This window comes from Rhipicephalus microplus, unplaced genomic scaffold, assembly GCF_043290135.1.
Source record: "Rhipicephalus microplus isolate Deutch F79 unplaced genomic scaffold, USDA_Rmic scaffold_15, whole genome shotgun sequence".
Taxonomy (NCBI): domain Eukaryota; kingdom Metazoa; phylum Arthropoda; class Arachnida; order Ixodida; family Ixodidae; genus Rhipicephalus; species Rhipicephalus microplus.
Genome location: NW_027464588.1, coordinates 17,776,228 through 17,799,613, shown reverse-complemented (window position 1 = coordinate 17,799,613; position 23,386 = coordinate 17,776,228). Strand labels below are relative to the sequence as shown.

The 23,386-nt window shown below is 45.2% G+C and overlaps 1 protein-coding gene across 1 annotated transcript; it reads right to left on the bottom strand.

The window, feature by feature from the left end:
- Positions 1–9,702: 9,702 nt before the first annotated feature.
- LOC142784643 (solute carrier family 41 member 2-like) lies at positions 9,703–21,974 on the bottom strand. Its single transcript, XM_075883073.1, has 3 exons — positions 21,128–21,974; positions 16,726–17,006; positions 9,703–10,334 (listed from the first exon to the last, which is right to left on the bottom strand). The coding sequence occupies exons 1-3, from the start codon at positions 21,213–21,215 to the stop codon at positions 10,065–10,067; spliced, it is 639 nt and encodes a 212-aa protein (XP_075739188.1). The 5' UTR covers positions 21,216–21,974; the 3' UTR covers positions 9,703–10,064.
- Between the last annotated feature and the right edge of the window lie 1,412 nt (positions 21,975–23,386).

The following is a 23,386-nucleotide window of genomic DNA, read 5'->3' as shown; positions in this document are numbered from 1 at the left end:
AGTAGACACTATCTGCACTATTTCCAGCTTTCGCCATGCTCCTGATATTTTCTTTAAAATGCGCCGCATTTTTTAGCGAACTTCGGCGAAATGGCCCATATCTATCTATCTAGCCGCCTATGACTTTTAGCTCTCCTGGCCGTTTTCATAATGATATCGATACCACTTGGTATGGCATAACATGACAGTATGAAGAACATATTTGACTAGTTATAACTTGAAAATCAGTTATAACTTGAAAATAACAATATAGATTTCATGAATGTAATGATTTAAATTTCATGGTCCTGCAGCACTTGCAGTGGTTTCGTTCACATGGCATGTTGCAAAACTGGTATGGTAAGACATGATTGCATGGCGAACACATAGCGACAGATCCCAACATAAATATAATGACATGCGTGTCATGTAACAACATGACTTCATGCCAAGCTCATGATACGCTCGCGGGCGTTTTGCAAGCGTCACTTATGTCAAGTTTGGTATTACGGTACGTAAATCGATGACGAATGGTATGTGACTGTTGCAAACGTGCTAAACTTGAGATTCGTGTCATGTAACAACATGACTACATGCTACGCTCATGATGCGCCTGCGGCCGTTTCGCTAGCTTTATATAGCCATATTTAATATTACGTGACGCCAATGCTTGATGAAGGTATTTGACTGGTGCAAACATGATAATCATAACATGCGTGTCATGTGAGAACATATGCCACAGTCAATGCGCCACTACATTTCGACGTGACGCGGTGCGCTTGCTCGCCGGCGTTCATTTCGTCGCGTCACGACTGCGTTGCCGCAGCAGGCGCTGGTCCTGCCATATATTCGCAGGTGCGCGCCTCGCTGCGTTGCTTTGATGCATGTGCGTGTCAGCACGCCCGGTGTCCCTCCGTCACGAAAAGAGGAAGACGCAGTATTGTATAGGTAACGCATCGGTGTGAAATGCAGCATGTCGCATTTCGCGCCGGTTGCCGTTCAGCCGCACCGACGGACGCTAGTCGCGCCTAGTGCTCGCGTTTCGCTAACGTAGCGTCGCTACGCCCCGCGTGCGCGTGCGTCAACGCTACACTAGAGTATAATGGGCCCTTCATGATGCACTCGCGGCCGTTTTGCTAGCTCCACATATACCAAATTTGTTTTTACATGACGTCAATAGATGACGAACTATATGCCTAGTGCAAACAAGATAATCCTGACACGCACATCATGCAAGACTATGACAAAATACCGCTCTCATAGCGTGCTCGCGGCAATTTCGCAAGCTCCACATACACTAAATTGGTTATCACGTGACGTAAATAGATGACGAAGGTAAACGACACATCCAAACATGATAATCGTGACACGGAACCCATGTGCGTCTTCGTTTACCTCCACTTTTTAATTTGTGTTGATTTTAAAGTAACATATCAACATTTCTCATTCGCGCTTCGCATATCATCGATTCCCACTGTACGTGGGATCTGCCCTTTTTCTTTGTTAACCTTCCTTGCTGGTCGCTGTCTTGTGAGCCTTCTTGATTTCCATGGTTATCTGTGCAACTGCTTCATCGCTATATAGAAGCGCTGAGAGCCACAGCTGTGGGATAACAATGGGACAAAACTCCTATACAATAAATAAAAGTGCCGATAGGTACATGCCGCACCTGGAGAGCTATTGCTTTCTTACTATGGTAGCACCCCTGCGTGAGCTACTGCGGCCTTTTGGCTTTCCAACATCATCGCTCTACTGCATTTGTAGCAAGCAGCTTATTGCAAAAAGGAATGAAACCAGACACAACATTTTTTTACTTGAAAGTTTATTGTTGCGCCCAAGTGTCCTGCGTGAAACAAGGCAAGACAGTTCTACCTAGCATTTATAATAGCTTTCTTTATAACATTGTGACTGACGATCAATGCATATTCCAAAACAGGACACCACGCAAAGCAACTTGGGTATGAGTCATAATACGATCATGTTAAGATGTCCTCGTGCGACGACCATAGCAGCAAGCCCATTAGGCAGCCAGGAAACACATCCTCCCGATTTTTCGAAGGTTTCCTTAGGCCCCGACCACTAATTTGCTGGGGTTCTCAGCAAACTTGTTGCCAGCACTGTCAGTTCCATCATCACCACCACCACCACCGAAACTTCACGGAACATTAAAACCATCATAAGGCAATACCTTCTATTAGTTTGGGCTTGTCTTTCACCCGACGCTAATGCGCAACAGCAGCCTCAAATTAGGAACCCACCTAAGCAATTGAGTTTACGCAGTAGGATAAAAAAGATTGAGATGAAAGCGGAACGGGAGCACAGCTTACGTACTTTACGGAGACTACTCGTTTCTTAAACAATGCCCTGCAAAGTTTTCTTTCCCTGATTTCTGGACAAAGCAGTACACTTGTTCCCTGAGGAGGCCTAGCGCTCCTTGCTTCATCGCACTGCCTTTATGGCTGACAGAGAAACACGTATAAATGCATCCGATGCTTAGGAGCCCTGTGCTCGGGGCGTGGTGATATATGACATCAGCACACACGGAGACTCTTCGGTCGTGGCCCCGTTGCCGGGCACAATGATCGCTATAGAAAAACACATTTTCATTCTGAGCGCGGTAACTTCGGCTGCCGGAAAGAACTTTCATTGTCCGCGTTATTGCCATGGGTGCGCGAGCACATGGGGCTTATAGTGTAGCCCGAAAGATGACTGCATTTCAGCGTGTGACCTCGAATCGGTGGGCTCCTATTCGTGTAGAGAGGACAAGCCTTTCTTCAGCCAAAAACGCGCCTCCAATCTCTTTGCGTGTTTCCTTCTGTGTAAAAGGAAGGTTGCCTTCCGTATGCTAAGTTACGTGCGAAGCCGCTGTCTCCCTCTTCACAATAGACTTTCCTCTTCTTTCTCGTTTCTTATTTGTTGCGTGTGTTTTTTCGGGACTGTGGCATGCGCTATTCGCTGTGTGACACGTATGGGTGCACTTAGGGCACCATATATGATGTTATTTCTCTCATATGGCTTTATTTAAATGCCCTTAAGTTTGATTGACACCTCCGACACGTATTGCATCTTTCTAGGTTACACAGCTATTGCACGTTTGTCGCAAGTAAGCACTTAACTGTGCAAAAAGCTGGATGCTCATTCGAAACTTTTACGCATTGCCCCTAACACTTTCGACAAACTTTGTTGCCATTTAACTAAGTTTGCAGTTAAACTGTGAGCATTTTATTGCATGGTCGCTACATATAACCCATAAACGGTCGTATGGGAAAGATATTTGCCAGTAAGTATCAATGCCTCTATCTCCAGGACTTCTCCTTCATCGACCCTGAGAGGGTTGCAATTTCCGGTTTACTACTTGGGAATCATCTAGAAAAAATTTGAGCAATTCCGTCATAACCAGCTATCTGGCACCACTATTCCCATCGACACCACCGGCACTTTTTTTCTCTGCGTGAAATTTTTTCACGCCCGTTTTCACCAGTTGTAATAACTCGTGAATGATTGTACTTGCTGCTGTTTCACTTTTAGCGCGCAATGTCACGAAGAGTACGTTTATCCCTTTCTCTGGATGGAAACGCACTTGAGTTCAAGAAGCCTTGCATTTGTACTATTGATTACTGTATGACACAAACAGCTTTTCTGACAGTACAGAAGTTGATGACGAAGACAAACCATTTTTCGTAATTACTCGCTCCAATGGTGATGCAGCAAATACAATACGACTGCATTGCAAGGATTTCACTCCTTTTACAACTTCGGAATTAATTTAGCGCGAGTAAGTAGAATCCCTTTCCAGCTCACTGAAAAAAATGTTCGGTTCACTAAATATAGCTTGGCCTGTACCGCATACTTTTGTGGCAGCAGCTATCATTGAAGAATGCTGTTGCTCCTCAACTTAACTGAGTGATAACACGTCGAAGTCTGTTCAATGTGCAATTTTTATCTCTGAGTCGTGCGTTTATCAATTTTATTACAGGTATGCCTATGCCAAATGCCCATAGGGAACGATATCCCCATTTCGAAATTTTCAAAGTTTCGTAGTATTACGACACTTTTAGCGCTGAATTATATTTTTCTACAATTAACAGTGTTTTGAAAGATTTCTGTATTTACAATAGATGCCGCATGGAAGTTTACGGGAAAGCTTGGAAACTATGAAACTTGTTCTGAAGCCCCTCAAAAATACATTTTGCAATGTTCATGACTAATTAAATAAGACTCTAAGAAATTTCGTTCCCACCCCTACCACACGGAAAAAAAACGCATGAATCAGAGCAAACTGATAGCAAAAGTGTCTCAGCAGGTACCCAGTGTGGGAACAATAAAATGCACTTAATTGTAACAAAAAGTGCTTCAAATTTGGCATAAACGAAAATAACAAATGAAGACAAGTTTTGAGTCGTTGAAGTTATCATAGACGACAACGCTAGTGACGCAAGTGTCCTCGCAGTGGAGTGGGATCAGAGATCCGTCTAGAAGCTACAATATAACAGATTGGTTTGTTTTAAAGACGATAGTCCTTCTTGGCGACCTTCCACGCAAGAAGTTTAGTCTGTCTGTCTGTACATTTGTCTGCTTGTCCGTTCCTAACGATAATTTCAACAGTATCAAACAATACCCCAAACGCCGACCCAATCTGCAGCGCCCACAAATATTGCTCAAGATTTTGCGTTATTACATATGTGATTGTCAATTTAAAAAATGGCTCCGTATCTGCATGTTTCTGCAAATGTCGTCGAAAGACGATAGTCTTGCGTGTGGAGAGAGTGAACGAGAACTTTTTTTGAAGTTCTGCGCAAGAAAACCGGTGAGTGATATTCTGGAGGCGTTGCGTTTGAGTACCTCGAGCATGCAGCGGAGGTGAACGAACGCATCAAGGTACGTCACACGTGAGACATGAGCGCCATCTGGCAGTTTTCTTAGAAAACAAAGCGCGTGGCTCTGAGACGGGTGTGCGCGCCCATCTCAGAGATCATAAAGTGTAAAACGCAAAGCGACGGGTAGGTGCCACTACCGTCTCAATTTAGCAAACCGTCGGAAACATTCCTCGTTCCGTGCAAGCGTTGCATGGTCAGCGCATTCGTAATAAGTGCTATGGTCCTTAAAATTACTGATGTATGCCTTTTCTAGTAACAGATGCACATGGAGATTTATACGTGTTATTACGATGCCCCAGACCTGCGTAATAATTGCTTTTTAATTGACAGTTGCACAAGCATGAACGCCCAGCCTTGAGCAACACTGGTGGGCGCTGCGGATGGGGTCGGCCGTTTCAAGTACCCAAAGCCGTTAAGAGTGAACAAACAGACAAATGTACAGACAGACAGACCAAACTTTTGCGTCAAAGGTCCCCAAGAAAGACTATCATCAATAAGAGCAATTATTGCACATATCTGAGGCACCATAACAACCCGTCAGTATTCTGTATATGAGCCTATTTACTAGAAAAGACATACATAAGTAATTATAAGGACCTTAGCGCTTTGCACGCTGCGCTGACGATGCAACGCTTATATCGGCTTTGCTAAGACGACATGGTGGTGGCACCTACCCACCGCCTCGCTTTCTATACCTTATCGCCTCCGAGACAGTCATGCGCTTCGTTTTCCAAGATAACTGCCAGGTAGCACTCATGTCTCACGCGTGACATGCCTTTGATTGATATGTGGGGTTTAACGTCCCAAAACCACCATATGATTATGAGGGACGCCGTAGTGGAGGGCTCCGGAAATTTCGGCCACCTGGGGTTCTTTAACGTGCACCCAAATCTGAGCACACGGGCCTACAACATTTCCGCCTCCATCAGAAATGCAGCCGCCGCAGCCGGGATTTGAACCCGCGACCTGCGGGTCAGCAGCCGAGTACCTTACCAACTAGACCACCGCGGCGGGGCGCGTGAGATGACTTTATGCGCTCATTCGCCTCCGCTGCACGCTAAAAGCACTCTGACGCAGCCCCTCCGGAATACCATTCACCGATTTTTTGGCGCAGAACATGGAATAAACGTTTCGTAATCTCTCTCCAAACGCAAGCCTATCGTATTTTGATGACATTTGCTGTGCAACATGTATATACAGGGCCATTTTTTTTTAAAGTTCACACGTAGCTCAAGCAGTCGGTCGTGTATTGGACATATAAGTTATACTTCGGGAACAGCCCAACAACGGGCATAGCAAACACAAGCACGAGATGAAGCGCAGACACACAAAATCAAGTTTTGTTTCGCTGCAGTGGATTATAGATTCTCTGAATAAGGATCGCAAGGAGTGATCATTTAGCATAATATAAGTAGCGCTACTGAAGAAAGAACATGATTATCTGGAGTGGTGAATGCTGTCTTCACGTATCTGCTGGTCTTTATAGTTTCTTCGTTCATCCATGAATTCATATATCGTTGCGGTCACGTAAGACTCGTTGTTGTCAGTCAGCCCTTGCTATTGTTTCTTCTTTTGATATCCCGTTGTACTGTTGTTTATTCAATGTCTCGCATATACCAACATGTCTACGTTAACAATCCTTGTAGAATTTGGCACCTTTATTCATGGCACGTGTGTTCCTAATAATTAGGAGATACCCTGACGAAACTAAAATAGCAATGCGGGATGCATGCGGATATCAGAAAAAAGGTGTAACGGTTACAAAACCCCTTGAATATAAAAATACACTTGGCAGAATGCATCTACAGCGAGAAAGGTACAGGAAAGAGGTGTGTGTGTGTGAGTGCCTGCCTGCGTGCGTGTGTGTGTGTGTGTGTGCGCGCGTGTGCGCGTGTGTGTGTGTGCGTGCGTGCGTGTGTGTGTGCGTGCGCGCGCGCATGTGTGTGTGTGTGTTTGTGTGTGTGTGTGTGTTTGTGTGTGTATGTGTGTGTGCGTGTGCGTGTGCGTGTGTGTGTGTTTGTGTGTGTGTGTGTGTCTGTGTGTGTGTGTGTTGTTAACTCTTCTCCAGATGGTCTTGCCTCATCTGCTGGTGTAAAATAGGTCGTGTCGGAAAAGCATCTTTTACTACGCGATCCATTCATACCTAGAACTTGCTTTTTAAAATATATTATGATATATTGTACACATTCTGCTATGCCTCAATTTCCATTTCTTATAGTCCAGGAAAGCGCAATGAATTATTCTTGTATCCACGAGAAATTCAAGAAATGGTGAGACTTGTTAAGAATGCAGTGACACTTGCTCTGTCCTGCTAACCTCAAATATAAACCAACTGGAGCGAAAACTTCATGCAATGAGACGTTATGCACGGCGAATAAATTCGTTAAGAAAGGAAGTGTAAGAACTTTACTTGAAAAATTATAAACTTCACTGCACAAATCAAATATAGATCGAGTGGAGAATGAATTCTGCTCCGACATACCATAAAAAGTGCGTATAGGGGAACCTTAGGACTTTCGTGTGTTTCGCCTCAGGGCCCAATCTTCGAGCGCATCACGTTTATACTTCGATACGACTGTGCCGTACACCTCATTAAAAAACAATACCTGCGTAAAGGAAAGGAAGTAAAAGGGGACATGCGGGCCGTTTTACGAAATCTCGAAATATGAGACGGAAAGATTTTTTGTCACCAGGGACACAATTTAGCCATGGGCTAAAAGCTTTCATCATGCATTCCGTTCAAACTTTTTCAAGCACATATTAATTAGAATTGTGGCATTGCGCATGTTGCAACAGCAGCCCGTACGATGAAATGCGAGTGACCAAGATTCAGTTCCTACAACGCTTCTGATTGTTACTCGTGCATATACCTTCTTGTTTTCATCGGTGTTCTGTTCGTCTCATGAGCCCTTTCACATTTCGCCCTATGGGCCTTCTATTTCTCCAAACGAACTTCCAGACTCGTTTCGAAATAACGTTCTTGCAGCCCCGTTCGTGCTCCTTGAATTTTCTCTGCGTTTATGTCAGCTTCGCGCAAGAGAAAAGCTTGAAACCTTCAAACGCATTTGTCTCCTGCTTTTATTTTTGTCCTTCATGAACAGCGGTCATCTCAGGTTTCTTTCAAGGAACGTTCATGTGCCCGTTAGAGCCTGCAGTTTTTTCTCTGAATCTCTTGTGCAACGAAGCAGATCTTTCTCGTTTTCATACCAAAAGAACACGGGTGAAAAATTTATTTGAAGCTCTTTTCCATCTATGCCCCTATAAAAACGACAACATTTTCGCTCAAGCTATCTTCACTATTTTGTTTTTAATTTCAGGCCTAGCTTCAGTGTTTCTACCCAACAACATACATTTCTTACTCTATTCACTTGAAGTTATCTCATAGCGCCTTCATTGTTTCAGAGGTAGCATTGTCGTATTTCGTCGCTTTTCAAACGAAATTACTTCATGCTGGCGACAAACCCCGAACTGACGTGTTGCTTGTTGCGTTCGGGAATGCGTATAAAGACAAGCACTAGTTACGCCTCAGGTAATAGCTTATATCTAAATAAGGACGGTAGGAGCACAGATTCATAATTTAACTATGTAGTTATTGTGTTAATTTAACCATGTAGCCCGCTGTATCATATTTTGTATATATTGAATATAATACCTGAATGACGCTACTATAGGTGTCGTGATAAGCAGTTATCGCAGACTTGACTTAGTATAAAAAGTTAGTGAAATAAATATGCAATAATAAATGATTATTTACAATTATTACTAATAACGTTATGTGCCTAACAAAACTTTATTCATTTATATTTTAAACGAACTCTACACGAAAGTTAAAAGTAGAGTTTTCTCACAAGTTTTCTGAAGGAAGAACTTTCTGTGTGCATTTTAATGTTGAATGCAAGAATGTGGGCAATTTAAATTTGAGAGTGTTAAGATGAAGTGACATTGCCAGTGTGGGCCCAGCTAATGCAGTCAGAAACTATTAGGGTGTCAGTATGAATCGAACAGAGCTATCCTGTATAAAATCAGATATTCTACTGCACAGCCACGACAGGTCTCGGAATTGCATTGGAAATGAACGTGCGAAGGCGTAATGTTGCTGAAAGGTCAATTGTTGTTCCAGTGCTGCATATCTAACTCTATAGACATTTTATACGTTCTCGTATAAAACAGGCGTTACGTCTGGTTAGCCTCTTTTTAAAACTTAGGTGCCATCCACTGAAGTTAGTGTATGAAGAACTAGCCATTGCCACCATCCTCGCAAGCACAAACACTACATATCAGCTAATGTCTTCTGGTGTTGTTAATACCCAAGTTGACTTGCCAACGTTACACAGCTGTAAACTGGTTATCGGTAGCATGTGCGATGGTTCAACATGTCTGCATGTAATATATTTGAACATATCGTTATCACTATTTTGTAACGATTCACTCAGTGAACAAATTGAACCGCTATCTCCTTCCCTCCGCATGCTTCTCATAACATGAATTCCCAGCGTACGTAAAATCTGCCGGAATTTTTCCCCGAAAAGTGCTGTGAAGGCAATGTGCCATTTTTTATTGTATAACGAAAGAACGACTATGTTTTCCATGTTCCTTCGTCTTGAACTTATATTTGTTGACTTCGAGCTTAGCTGCCATTCACTTTTGCTCTCATATTTGATGCAGCAGATAATATATGTGTTGCACTAGTTGCGCATCACACAGACAAGCACTAGTTACGCCTCAGGTGGTAGCTTTTATCTAACCAAGGATTGATCACTGGTATGTATCCCAAAGCGTCTTATAAATATTCATGTTCGATACTATACAGTGCTCGAAAAATGTACCATCACAAGTAAAAATGAGAAAAAGAAGACATAGTGTGGCGTTTATTAAAAATATCGCACGGTCAACCCATATAACTTGCTCCACACACAATTTTACGTCTTAACGTAGGTGACATCATGATATCAGTACGTTGTCGAAGCATACTTGACCTTTGCGACGTGTACATGCATACACGCACATAGTAAACAGAACTGAAGGATCGGCAAATTTTTATTTTTTCAAATATCATTGACGTAATAAAGATAAAAGCATAATACCCTTAAAAACAACAAAAAATAAAATAAGAAAGTAGACTTGTCATAACATATAAAAGCGCACAAGGTGCACTAGCCACTGCAACTGCGCCTGCTCCACTCTACCGGAGCAAAGTACGTGGCATCGCTAGGACAACGTGGAGTTGCCGTAACTTGGCGTAGAAGACGCATGCGCAGTGATATGAGTGGCCACGTGCACGTAAGAGCGCAGCTCTTCTTCTCGAACAGCCGATTTGTCGCCCATGTAGTAGAGCAACGCGTATGCCATGGTGAGAAACCCCGTGCCCAGAAAGTCGCCGCAGCCCGTCAGGCAGGGGATGGCCGCGTTGTCCGGGTCGACGCCCCAGTTCCAGAGGTGGTACACGATGAGGCGTGCCAGGTACAGCAATACCAGAACCTGCACAATTCGAGTAAGTGTTGGTTGCTCCGGCATAATATTACTAGTCACAGTCGCACGTGTCAAAGCCTCGACATAATTATTAGGCATGTCGTAGTACAGAGCTTCAGAAATTCTGACACCACCACCCGTTAAGGTGGGCTAGTTGCTAAGGCATTCGGCTGCTGACTCGCAGGTCGTAGGATTGAATCCCGATTCCGGTGGCTGCATTTTCGGTGGAGCCAAAAGTTCTGTAGGCCCGTGTGCTCAAGGTTTGGGTGCACGCTAAAGAACCTCAGGTGGTTTATATATCCGGAGCCATCTACTACGGCGCCTTTCGTATACATATTGTGTTTGGGGCCATAAACCCCACATATTATCATGGTATCAAATCCCCAGCCCATGTGGTCGTATATGCGACGGAGGCTCATGTGCTTGAGGCCCTTGTTTGAGGCCAAAGTGCTTAGATTTAGTTGAACGTTCAAGAACCTCAGGCGGTAGAAATTTCCGGAGCCACGCTCTACGGTCTCTCGCATATTCGTACAGTGGTTTGGGGACGTTATGCCCAAACAAATATAATTTGGCTGATTTCAGTAACGAGTACCGGCACCTGTTTGCCAGACATGCAAGACATGTAATTCATCTGGAAGGAGGAACAGGATGCAGCTTTTCCTGAACTACGGGAGCGTTTGCAGACACCGCGAGTCCTCGCTAACGTTGACCGAGATGCTGATACTGAGAGTCATATTGACGCCAGTAACATGAGTCTTGGTATTGACCTCGTCCAACTACAAGAGGGCACAGAGCAAGTGATAAAAGTTTTTCTCGCGCTGACGTAAACTACTCCACGTCAGAAAAAGGGCGCCTCGCTGTTGTATGGGCCACGATTAAATTTAGGTCTTACCATCATGAACGCCACTTCAAGGTAGTAAACGACCATCATTCGTTGTGCTCGTTAGCCAACCTACAGGACCCGTGTGGGCGACTGGCACGATGGCATCTTCGTCTTCAGAAATTCTATTTCACGATCACTATCAAATCGGGCCGCAAGCACAAAGATACGAATTCGTTGTCCCACGCCCCTGTCGAAGTTTGTGGCCCACGACACCGAAGACGACGGTAGTACTACAACTACGCTTACTACAAACGATCTGATTACACGACAGCACGCGGGAGACAAAATACAAACAGTTATTGAAAACTTAAAAGACGTAACTTTTCCATACCTCATTGTATTTCTCGAAGTCTGTCGTCATACTGCCTGCGAGATGGGGCTCTGTATTAGAAAAACTCCAACGGCATTGAGAGAACTTATCTTCTTGTCGTGCCAACTGACATGCGTGACGACATCCTTATCGCCTGCCACGATGAGCCCACATCTGGTCATTTTGGTTCCTCTCGAACTCTCACTCGACAAGCGTAATACTAACCTAAGCTTTACGCATCCGTTAAGTGATACGAGAAAATCTGCCAGGATTGTCAACGCCAAAAATCCCCGCCACTGAAGCCCATTGGCTTCTTTAAACAATCGAACCACCTAGTGTGGCGTTCGATCAGATAAGAATAGATTTACTGGGGCCCTTTCCGCTGACATCTGCCGGCAACAAGTGGAACTTAGCAGCCACAGACTATTTGACGAAGTAAGCCGAAACAAAGGCACTACAGCGCGCTACAGCAGAAACGTAGTAAAAAAGGGCGTGCGTGGGCTTCGTATCCTTGGCTGTGCTGGCACAGAAAGTTGTCGCCGAGTATAGTGAACACTCTTTCAGCCCGTTTGTCTGCGATAGAGAGGACACCAGAAAGCTAGCTGCTTCGCCCGCCGGAAGATGCGCCGAAGTGATTTGGCCAAGCCCGGGTGTTGTTCGGCATTGCGAGGGTTAGCAGAGCTGATCGCGCACGCGAACAGCGACGTCGCGCCTGGAACATCGATGAGGCGCGGGCCAGGGAAGCCGAATTCAAGCGTCGGAGGTGAAAGATCAATGAAACTGACGAGGTGCGAGTGCGAGAATGGAGACAGCGCGTGGGTAACACCGACGAGACGCAAGCCAGGAAAGCCAAGCGCAAGCGTCTTCAACGCGTAGGCAACGCCGACGAAACGCGAGCGAAGAAGCCAAGTGGAAGCACCGAGAGCGGAACGCCAACGCTGATGAATCCTCGACGTTGTCGTCGTTTGGAAACTTCTCGAAAGTGCCATGCGCCCTCCACGTAAGCACCCACCCGCCAGCGCCAGGCTCCGCCGGGTGAACAGAAGGCGACATGTAAGAACAATCAGTACCTTCTCAAAGACACTATACTGCTCCGAGTGCGTTGCCGTGCGCATCGGTGACGTCTTTATCTTCGTGCTGTACGTCACTCCCAACCTGCCGAAGGAGCAGGTTCAGCGCTGTCTGGAGGAGACCCTGACCCATTGAAGCGAGGCGTGTCGATGTGCACCTCTTATAGACGCGGGAGACTTCAACGTTTTCTTCAGCGGAGAAGACACGAATGGCTGGTCGATTACATGCTAGACTTGCGTGTAAGTGCGTGTCGGCAGAACGGAAATCACCCACCACAATAAAAGGAATGCGCATCGATCTGGCCGTAGCCAACTGCGACGCAGAATGTCTGCAGGAACCTCTCAGCGTGCACTTCACCGATCACAAGGCGGCGATCATCAAGGCGAAACGCGCGCCTGCTCCGGTCCAGCGCCCGTGTCCACTGCGAAGAAACGACTAGACACACGCCAGCCATCACTTCAAACGAATCTTCCAGCGCCCACCACAGCACCCGCGTTAGCGCCTTTCAATCCGTCACGCCACACGTGCCCAACGCTGATGCTTCGCACCCTTTCAGGATTCCGTTCGGAGAGATCGTTCAAATTTTTATTATTATAAATTCGAATCTCTAGTGCTTCTTCAACGTCCACCTAGATTAAGTACATTGGCCTATAGCTTTTCCAGCTCAATCGGAAATGGGGCCGATGCAGAGGGGTTAGGATCGCGAGACCTGCTGCTGACACTCGAACACCATAATTAACAGACCACCGTGGTGGGACTCAGGACAGCTGCTATTACTAAAAGCGTCTAAACAGTCTCTAAAACGCCTTGTTGGCCGATTAGTGTAGTTAGTTTGGTGTACTGACCATAAAATAGACAATATCGACAGACAAGAAATATTTGCGACTTAGGAATGTGATAGAGTAATAACGTCCACTTAAGAAATATACCTCTACCTAAGAATTTTCCCTGTGTTTTTCACAGCATTTCTAGCCACCCTTTTTAATACAATAAACTTCCAGAGTCGCCATGGCTCTCGCGGCATTTTAGGTATCGCTACTTCACTAAAAAAAAAGAGTTGATTTCGTAATACATTGTGAGAGAGCAGCGTTTGCCTAAAAATGGCCTCTTGCTCATGCATGTCATAACCTACCTCTGTACCTTCTTATTGGCATTTTTACGTATACATTGCTTTCAATTAGCACTACTGCACCCTAATTCTGAGCTCTTACTTTATATACCTCCATGAAGGGCCTCTAAAGGGTGAAGGCCGAACATAATAAGCAGAGCCTCGGGAAAATTTCGAACGGCTAGAAAACAACGTGCTTAGATCAAGAAATTCTAGGTTACCTTATAGAATATATGATCCGGATACTTAGAATATGAACAGGGTGAATGTCACTAGCGAGTATTCTTTTTTTGTTTTTCTCGCCTTTCTTTTTATTCCGCTGGTGCAGTGTTGCATGCAATTTGTCTCTTGAAGCGTCTATCTAGGAGGCATCCGCGTCGCTTCTCGCACTCATATGATTTCTGAACGCCAAACCTCCCTAAGAACAACAACAACAAATATAATAATAATAATAATAATAATAATAATAATAATAATAATGAACTGACTCGTGACAAACTGACAGCTAAAGTGAATCCCCACATCCTCCATCCCTAGTGCACACGCCTCAGGCTGGGCTTAAAGCGTCATGATTACCGGTGGGCAGTTAAAGCACCTCACCGTGACTTCTTGTTCAAGGACAAAAAGCACCAAGCCTGCGCGGGCCATGCAGCACTGTCACCGCGAAAGCAGTCAGAGCGGAATTTCCGAAGACTTCTTTTTATTTATGCATTGTGTAACTGCTACGAGCACACTCGTAGGGTATTGATTATGCCATAAATACCAATTTTTTGTGGCAGGAAGGCATTTACTATGCCATTATTGGTTATAACGCAATTAGCAATGTGTGATGCCAGGTTGTTTTTTTGCTGTTCTGGAACACTTTATTACTTATAATAACGCAATTCTTTTCTCGACATGAAAGTTGCCTAGTGTTAATATGCAACGAAGTTTCACGCACGAGGTTTAAAGCACCGGTGTAGCTTAGTGGTAAAATACTGGGCTGGCAGGCAGGGGACCCGGTTTCGGATCCCAGTCGGGCCTCGGAGTTTTTGTTTACTTCGCTTGTTTCTTTTTCTCCACAACGCACGATTGCGAATACGGACACCGGCGACAGGACAATTACGGCACGAAGGCCCTTGTGCTCTCATAATATCTTTCTCTGTAATACATTTAACTGTCTGAAAACATGAAATTTACTAACAATGTTAATGTATAGCTACAGGGGCCATTACCGCGGGAAATACTGAACTGAAAATTACGAACACAAAAGATAACATTATATTCATGCAAAAAAAACCCCTCTAGCTGCACATGGGCAGTAGTTATATAAAACTCAATCAGCGAACACAGAAAAGCGGATGCAACCATTCACCTTTTGGCGCTCTACAGTGCAATTACGAGTTTCTCAAATAGATGACGCCAACGACTCGTGGAGGGTCAAAGTGAGTCAAAGCCATGGTTTGATTCCCTCTGAAAGCAAGTCTTATTGTTGGTGCTTAGGCTGCGCAATTCTTCGCCGGGCTAAACTTAACCAGCACCGGATACAATAAAAAGTGATTCCGTACATGTCTACGCTTCAGTTTTCTTGCAACTTATAGTTCCACTTGGTGATAGTTATCTGTACTTTTTTTCCTTAATTGGAACATAGGCTTGCCAGTTCAATATTTATTTTTATTTACCTATTTATTTAAGTATACATCTGTATATTTATTTACTTATTTTATGATTGATTGATACTGTGATCAGGTACACGATGTTGGCAGCTTGGTACATTATAAAGGTGCATCAAGTTAAAAAAGATAACACGGGAAAGACTGGTTTCGTTAGCACGTGTGCTTTGATAAACAAAACTAAAGGGCAATAAGCGTTAGTCCAGCATTCTTAGGCTCTAACAGACGAGTTAGCACGAGGTGAAAGAGAAAAAAGAAACATACAAAATTATTCTAGCCAGAGAAAACAATTGCTTCCAACCGAAGGTGAGATTCAAATTGCGAGAGTTAACCTTGCGTCAACCTTTTACCGGGCTATTTGTTCCAATCCACTACCGTTAATACTGATTGATATGTGGGGTTTAACGTCCCAAAACCACCTTATGCTTATGAGAGACGGCGTAGTGGAGGGCTCCGGAAATTTCGACCACCTGGGGTTCTTTAACGTGTACCCAAATCTGAGCAAACGGGCCTACAACAATTCTGCCTCCATTGGAAATGCAGCCGCCCCAGCCGGGATTTGATCCCGCGACCTGCAGGTTAGCAGCCGAGTACCTTAGCAACTAGGCCACCGCGGCGGGGCTACAGTGAATTCTAGGAAAGAAAGAATTAGGAACGTGTCGTGAATACAGTTGCAGCTAGTGAGTTCCTGTGTCTGGTATCATAACCTGACAAATATTGAAGGTGCGGCGTGTCAATCTTGAATTGACCTTTGATCAGTTGAAAGAAAGAATTTTAAATGGCATATACGAGAAGAAAGGATGACGTAATTGAGCCACCTTTGCAAAGCCGACCCGTTTTGAAGCCACCAGTGTCTGCCCAGCATTAGACATTTCACGCCAAGATCAAGTACACAACGATCCTTGCCGATACTGCGGCGCACTGGGGAGTATAGCACGTGGCAGATTTAATTCTAAATCCTTTTGTTTGGTGCACACCAGCTGGCCCACGCAGGAGGTTCAAAAATGAAACGCCACCGAAGTCATTAAATCCCACCGCATGCTCTGACATTTGGATCATTTGTTGGGCCGACACGGTGGGCTTCACTCGTGTGATGATGCTCCCTCCTTTTTTCTTCCTTCCTACGGGCCCCGCCGAGACCGCAGCTTCAGCCATCAAATAAGGCGTCCAATGCTAACGATTTGAACTAAAGCAGCAGTTGTCCTCCTGTCTACTATATCGGGTGTATTTGTGCGTCGACACCTGGGAGCGTTTGTCAGCGCTGTTCGTAGCCCTGATGGTTGCGTGCGGAATAATCATGTTTTTCCTCCTGTGTCTAAACAATAAGTGAATCCTTCGCGTTTCGTAATTACGCAACATGGTCGGTGGGGACCCACCTGCCCTAGCGATGCACCACAATAGGCTGCGAAGAAGGTGATGGTCATGGAGACCTTGCCGAAGCGCAGAATCCTAGAGAGCACGGCGAACAGCGTCTGGCCGGGCACCACGACGCCGACGAGCACGTAGGCAACGTTGGCCATCTCCCCACCCTGGTAGTACATCTGTAGGGGCCCCACGCAGACGTGTTCCCCGAACGGTATGTCTCCCAGTGGCGTCAGCCGGTTCAGGTAGCTGGACAAGCTGCAGCTAAACACGGCCGCCAGGTTGCCGCCCAGCGCTGCAATCGGTAACAATCAGACATGCGGAGAATAGTATTTCTAGGTTGGTTCGATCGCGATCCGAAACGAACTTCTTACACGTAAATGTTTTACGCTGGGGTACACCACCGCTCTACTCACGCCTTTCTATCGAGGGTAATACGTTGTGAAACATACACACACAGATGACCAAGAAAAATTCGAAGAAAAGAACAAATTGTTCAGTCACCACTAGTCACACCTATGACACCTATATATAGCTCCGCAATATGCGGAGTGAAGCGACTCTAACACGGAACGCGCATTAATCAGCACACTAATGGTGAGCTATTTGTGTACGTTATTTTCTGTTGACGGTGATCATAGCTCGGTGGCACTTCAGCGTGTTCACATTTAATAACTGGCGAGATAGCGAGAAATGTGCGCTTTAGATATTACTTTAGAAGTCATCGCTCTTCCTCTGAATGTGTTCTTATGGTCCGCACGAGTGAGCACGCCTCTGCAATACGTTAATTGCCGCTCGTGCAGGCGTGACCTTGATGCGGGTGATTTAAACGTTTCACCGCTAGTTTCTGTTGAAGTTACGGAGAGCACAAATGCCGATTCGCTCACTGCAGTGGCCGTCTTTACGAAAGGAGTGCACTGCTCAAAAATTAAGAAGCAACAAATGTGAGAGCTGCTGATTCTTACTGGTCCTGTGTATACTTGAGCGTTCATTTTGTGCGTGTTACTTTGTGTCTGAGCAGCTAGTGAGAAGCTAGTACACAGTTCTTAGTTGGTGCTCGTCCTGTTGTATGTTCGTTTCGTGCGCCTGTTCTGCTTGAGCAGCGCGCGGCAAGTTTTGAGCTGCATGCCATTCTTCAAGTTAACTTAAATTAGCTGCTGCCGCCTTCATTCCTTCCCTGTTGTGGAAATGCGCAGTAAATGTTTAGATACCTCTGTCAATATAAGTTTACCTTTCGTGTAAAAGCCTATTCTATGAAGGAAGAAATGGCCAATGCCTCCTTCTTTTCTTTTATAGCCAGTGCAAATGCGTGCTCCTCAACGGAAGCCATCGGTTTACCTTAGTTCGGAGAATGTTCGTGGTGTGTCGCCACACGTGCAGCTGCTGGCGCCACACGTGCGTTCAAGCACTTTTCCTCGTAGGTATAGTGGACACCTTTATGTCTCGAATATTATATTTCTATCATATTTGCTATTGCTCCTACGTTTGTGGCTCAGAACCTTGCCGATGCCACCTCATGGTACTCTTCAAGTCAGTGCATGAAGTAGTCTCGTAATGATGCTTCCCCATTGTTTGCTTACATTGCGCCATGAACGCCGACATGCTACCTCAGAACACCGTAGCATTTACAGAAGCAGCGTAAGCGCCAACATTGTGAACACCAGGAATGTAAGACACCACCCCGGGATTTGTACACAACCGAACAAAACAATAGAGAGTTTTAGTGCTGGGTACGCATTCTCTTAGGGCGTTGCGGGCTTGGGAGCGCGCGGCGTTGCGTACCCAACCCATGCCCAACTGGAATGCCTTTTAGTTGGCGCCACGGTTGCGCGCACGCAAACGCGTGCCGCACGAAGGTCACACGCGCTCGTTGCAACATACCGTCCGGTCACGTAAGTATGTTTTAATTATTTTTTTACAATTTAAAGTGGTAAATTTGACGTGCATAGGTAAATGGAGTGAATTACTTTCAATAAATTATTTTTAATTATTTTGACAGCTTTCAGCACTAAATACATTTTTTTGTGTTTGCCGTAGTTGCAACTGAAGCCGGCACCGTCGAAGCCAAGCAATCCGGATGGCCGGTCGTAGTCCGACAAACGCGACAACAGAGCAATGGTGTAACTTTTAAGTTTGTGTAAATTTTACTTTGTACGTATACTTCTTTACTTTAACGTGTTACCGGATACCGGTTTGCATTTACCGCGTTACCGAAACGCGTGTCTTCCAACGTTTTCAGCTCCTCATACTTAGATGTTTACGTACGTACGTAAACATGTATGCCTATACGTTTACGCGAACCATAAATGGTGATGCTAACTGCATTTAACTTACATATTTTTGGATCGCCGATGCGACAAAATCACGATACTTTTTTTTATCGTGTACAGTATCCTGGTATATGCAAAAAGATTAAAAATACAAGGTTACTGTAACGATGGTGTCGACATCTTGTGACACTTTATCCAACCACAGTCTCAAACACGTTGGCTTACGCGTAAATTTTTTCGAACTGAAAATGATTAAAAAGGTAACTCTAATTTAATCACGCTGCTGGCGTTTTTTTGCACAAGACGTGCAACGCACAATGTTTCTGCAGTAACAGTTTTGTGATTGCCTACTTTACTATGCCCCCCGCTAGATGGCGCCACCTATTAAGCTGGTTGGGGGCTCGCACGTTTTTGGCTTGTATGTACTAGCGCATTCTAGCTTTGGTAATCTGGCTGAAACAATTTAATCACTATTGATCTACCGCCAGTACCTCACGCAACAGAAAAATGTCCACCTGGGGCGTGAAGTGAAAACTTGCGCTGCTTCACCGTAGGCGGCATCTTAGAAGGCGGCCGATCCATGCTGACCAAGATTTAGCGCCTTTGTGCTATAATAATTTTGTCAAGCTAGTGGCTCTGGTCAGTCTCGGCTTGGCTCGCCCTAAAGGTGAGTTACATCACGGGTAACATGATGCGCCAGGGCAAGTTATCTCCGCTGGGAGGCCATTGGCGACAACGTTGTTTATGGCAGCACGGACGCATCGCCCCAGCGATCTTGCGACACATCTGTTTGGGGGTTCACGCATGCGCAATACCGCCGCCCCAACGTCCTGGGTACGCAAGCCACTTGGGTACCCAGCACTAAACAAACAGATGCGTCGCAAGACCGCTGGGGCGATGGGGCCAAGCGTCCGCGCGGCCATAAACAACGCTGCCACCACTGGCCTCCTAGCAGAGATAAGCTGCCCCGGCGCACATGCTGGTGCATCATGTTACCTTCAAGGCGAGCAAAGCCGAGGCTGGCCAGAGCCACCACTTTGACTTCTAAGTTTTAAGCACAAATATTATAGTGGCTAGCCGCTAAAGAAATAGCATGGCACAAAGGCGCGAAATGTCGGACGGCATGGATCGGCCGCCTTCGCAAGAACTCACCGTATTCGTGCTGCGGATACTCTAGCCATCGAGTTAAAGTAAGCCAAAGTGCGAGCACTTATAGCGATTACACGGTTTCAGCCAGCTTACCAAAGTTAGAATGGCCTGGAACATAAAAACTAAAATTATGCCATACCCCTGACCAGCTGAATAGGTGACGCCATCTATCAGGCCCATAGTGAAACAGACAATCCCAACATTGTTATTGCATAAACATTGTGCATTGTACATCTGGCACAAAAACTGCGCAGCGACAATATTACACATGAGTAACCTTTTTATTCTTTTCACCTCAAAAATATTACGCGTAAGCTAACATGTTCATGGCTGTGGTTGCACAAGTGTCACAAGATGTCGACACTGTCGTTACAGTAACCTTGCTTTTTATACTTTTTGCGTCTACCAGGATACTGTGCATGATACAAAAAGTGTCCTGTTCACTAAGTATGTTTCATTTAACATTTTAAATCATAAAAATAATTCAATTACTTACGCGACACAACGCTATGGCGCTGCGACCGCGTGTGACCTTCGTGCTGCTTGCGTTTGCGTGTGCGCCTCTATAAGGCAATACAGTTGGGTATGGGTTGGGTACGCAATGCCGCGCGTCCCCAAGCCCGCAACGCCCCAAGAGCTTGCGTATTCAGCACTAAAACTCCCTATTTCGTATGATTTGCGTAGTGAGGCGCTACATGATGGGCTATCTCCCCCATAACCGCATAGAACATGCCGAAGCTTGGCGATGGGCAAGAGCTGGAGATGGCAGCGAAGGGCTAGACCTGGCACATCTGGCTGGCATATTGTAAAAATACAAGAGGCACTACATATTCGCCATTTATTTATTCAATTATTTCCCTCTCAAGTTATCACCGGGAGACAGTTTCAATTCAAGCCCCGAACCTATGGTGCAGCCTCGTACACGGCTGCGAAAGTAGTTGTTTAAAGACATCGCGTAGAATGTGGCGGATTCCAGTGTTTGAATAGCTTGACTCACCATTTACTGCAGACAGGTGCAGGGCGATTGGCGGATAAGCGAAGACTGCGTAATCCAGGATGTACCCACCGAAGCTGCAAAAACCCATTGGCAATAAATGTTGCTAGCAACTTCTATTAAGGAGGTTTCGTACGAAGAGCTTTAAAAATTGTCGGGTAATTAAACTTGGAGCCTCTTAGAATAATTCACATTGCTATTACGAAATTCTATTCAATCATCCTTGTTTACAACACAGTATTAGAGGTGACAAGGCAAATGTTGAATATCTGAAATGTGGACTGCTTTTACTTTTATTTACTTTCGTTTATTGTGCTTTTATTTTTTACCCGTTTTGTTTAGTTATTTCAGGGTTTATTCATTTATTAACAATTTTTTTATCGAATGCCACATCATTGCAGGTAGAAGACACATTAAATTGCTACATACAATACCTAAAAAGAAATAGAGAACAAAACAACATAGAATGAACCCATAAAATGGTTTCGTACAGAATAACCTAGAGACTGCTGCAAATGCTTGAATGATATGTGGTATCCAGAGCCCCAAAACCACCATATGATTATTAGAGACTCTGCAGGGGAGGACTCAAAAAATATCCACCACCTGGGGTTCTTTTACGTGCATAGAAATATCAGCACGTGGGCCTTCTGCATTTTCGGCTTCACCGACAATGCAGCCACCGCAGCCGGCAATCGATCCCACGACCTGCCAGTCAGCAGCTGATTTACTCAGCAACTAGAACTCCGCAGTAGGGCCTGCTGCCAATGCTATGCAATGGCGTTGGTAGACAGCATAGCAAAAGTAACAGCAAGGAAGGCCGATTTAGACCTAGATTACGGGAAGAAATTTCACCTGAATTAACGCAAAAGCTTCGAGTGTAACACTCGCTTTCCTGATAAGCAATGGGTGCGTTCCCTGCTCACTTACCTCGAGACCGTGAGTGCGATAATAAATGGCAGTCACCCGATGCGCAGCACTTCCCGGGAGACGGTGTTGCGTCGTGTTAGAACTATCCACATTGGCAGCAGGAGCAGGCACAACGCGATCACCAGCGGCGCCAGATCTGCGTATGGTCGTCAAGCGCATATTGTATGCAGAGGTGTGGGAAGTTGGGTCAGTCGGTGCTGCCTCGTGGTGCAACCGCGCATGAACAAAAGGGAGCACACAATAAAAAGAGATAAAAGAAAGCTGTATTGTACGTAGATAAAACCAGTAATATTGATACGGCAAGACTTTTGAAGTTATGCGCAACTGATGCACACAGCTTTTAGTGAATAACTGCTGGCCTTTGTTTGCAACACTTTCTTGTCTACTAGCTCTGGCACTTTTAATTATATACTATCAACGTCAAGTGGCCCACTCCACCCACAGCTCGTGTTCTGAACGAACGCAAAACTTAGCACAGAGCGGTCGCACTTGTGTCTGAAGCCTACGCGTATAATATCACAACTTGCACCATCAGCACCAATGGTGTCAGTATAGTAAACATTGTGATCAATTGATATCAACTATTCTTATAGCAAGTGGGCCCGAAACTTATTCGAACACCTGAAGCACGGCGGCAAGCACGTAAGCGTGTGCGCAGTGAACAAGCGTAGTGTAACTTGCACAAGAACGCATATCAACAGGCTTTACAATACTTTTGCAAGACCTGGTCGTTACATTGCTGATAAAAGTTGGCCGATCCTACGTACAAGGGGAATTGATGAAATGCCAAGCATGAATGAGAAAGGTTAATATGTCACTTTGAAATCAGCACAACGTGACGAGTTGAAGGCAAATGATGCCTTCTATGACTTCCGTGTCATGACTATCATGTTTGGATGTGTCGTTTACATTCGTCATCTATTGACGTCACAGGATACCAAATTTAGTATATGTGGAGCTAGCGAAACGGTGGTGAGCACGCTATGAGCGTGGTAGGTTGTGATGCTCTTACATGACACGCCGGTCAGGATTATTATGTTTAGACCAGTCATATATTTTGTCATTCATTGACGTCACGTAACACCAAATTTGGTATAGGTAGAGCTAGCACAACGAGCGCGAGCGCATCATGAAGGGCCCATTATACTCCATTGTAGCATTGACGCGAACCCGATGGGTACAGCGACGCTACGTTAGAAAAACGCGAGCGATCTATAGCCTAACTTCCAACAGCCGATTCGCGGCTCTGTAGGTACACAACACCTTTGCAGAGATGCGCGATGCTCATCGCGTTAACCAAATCAATCGACTGTCGCAGACGCCTTCAGGGCG

Bases quoted from the DNA above. Each gene is read 5' to 3' on its own strand.
- LOC142784643 (XM_075883073.1), bottom strand. From the start codon at position 21,215: ATGGGTTTTTGCAGCTTCGGTGGGTACATCCTGGATTACGCAGTCTTC. The intron at 17,007-21,127 runs GTGAGTCAAGCT...TACCGATTGCAG, and splicing joins GCACCTGTCTGCAGTAAATG to CGCTGGGCGGCAACCTGGCG. The intron at 10,335-16,725 runs GTGGGTCCCCAC...CGAATTGTGCAG, and splicing joins GTGGTGCATCGCTAGGGCAG to GTTCTGGTATTGCTGTACCT.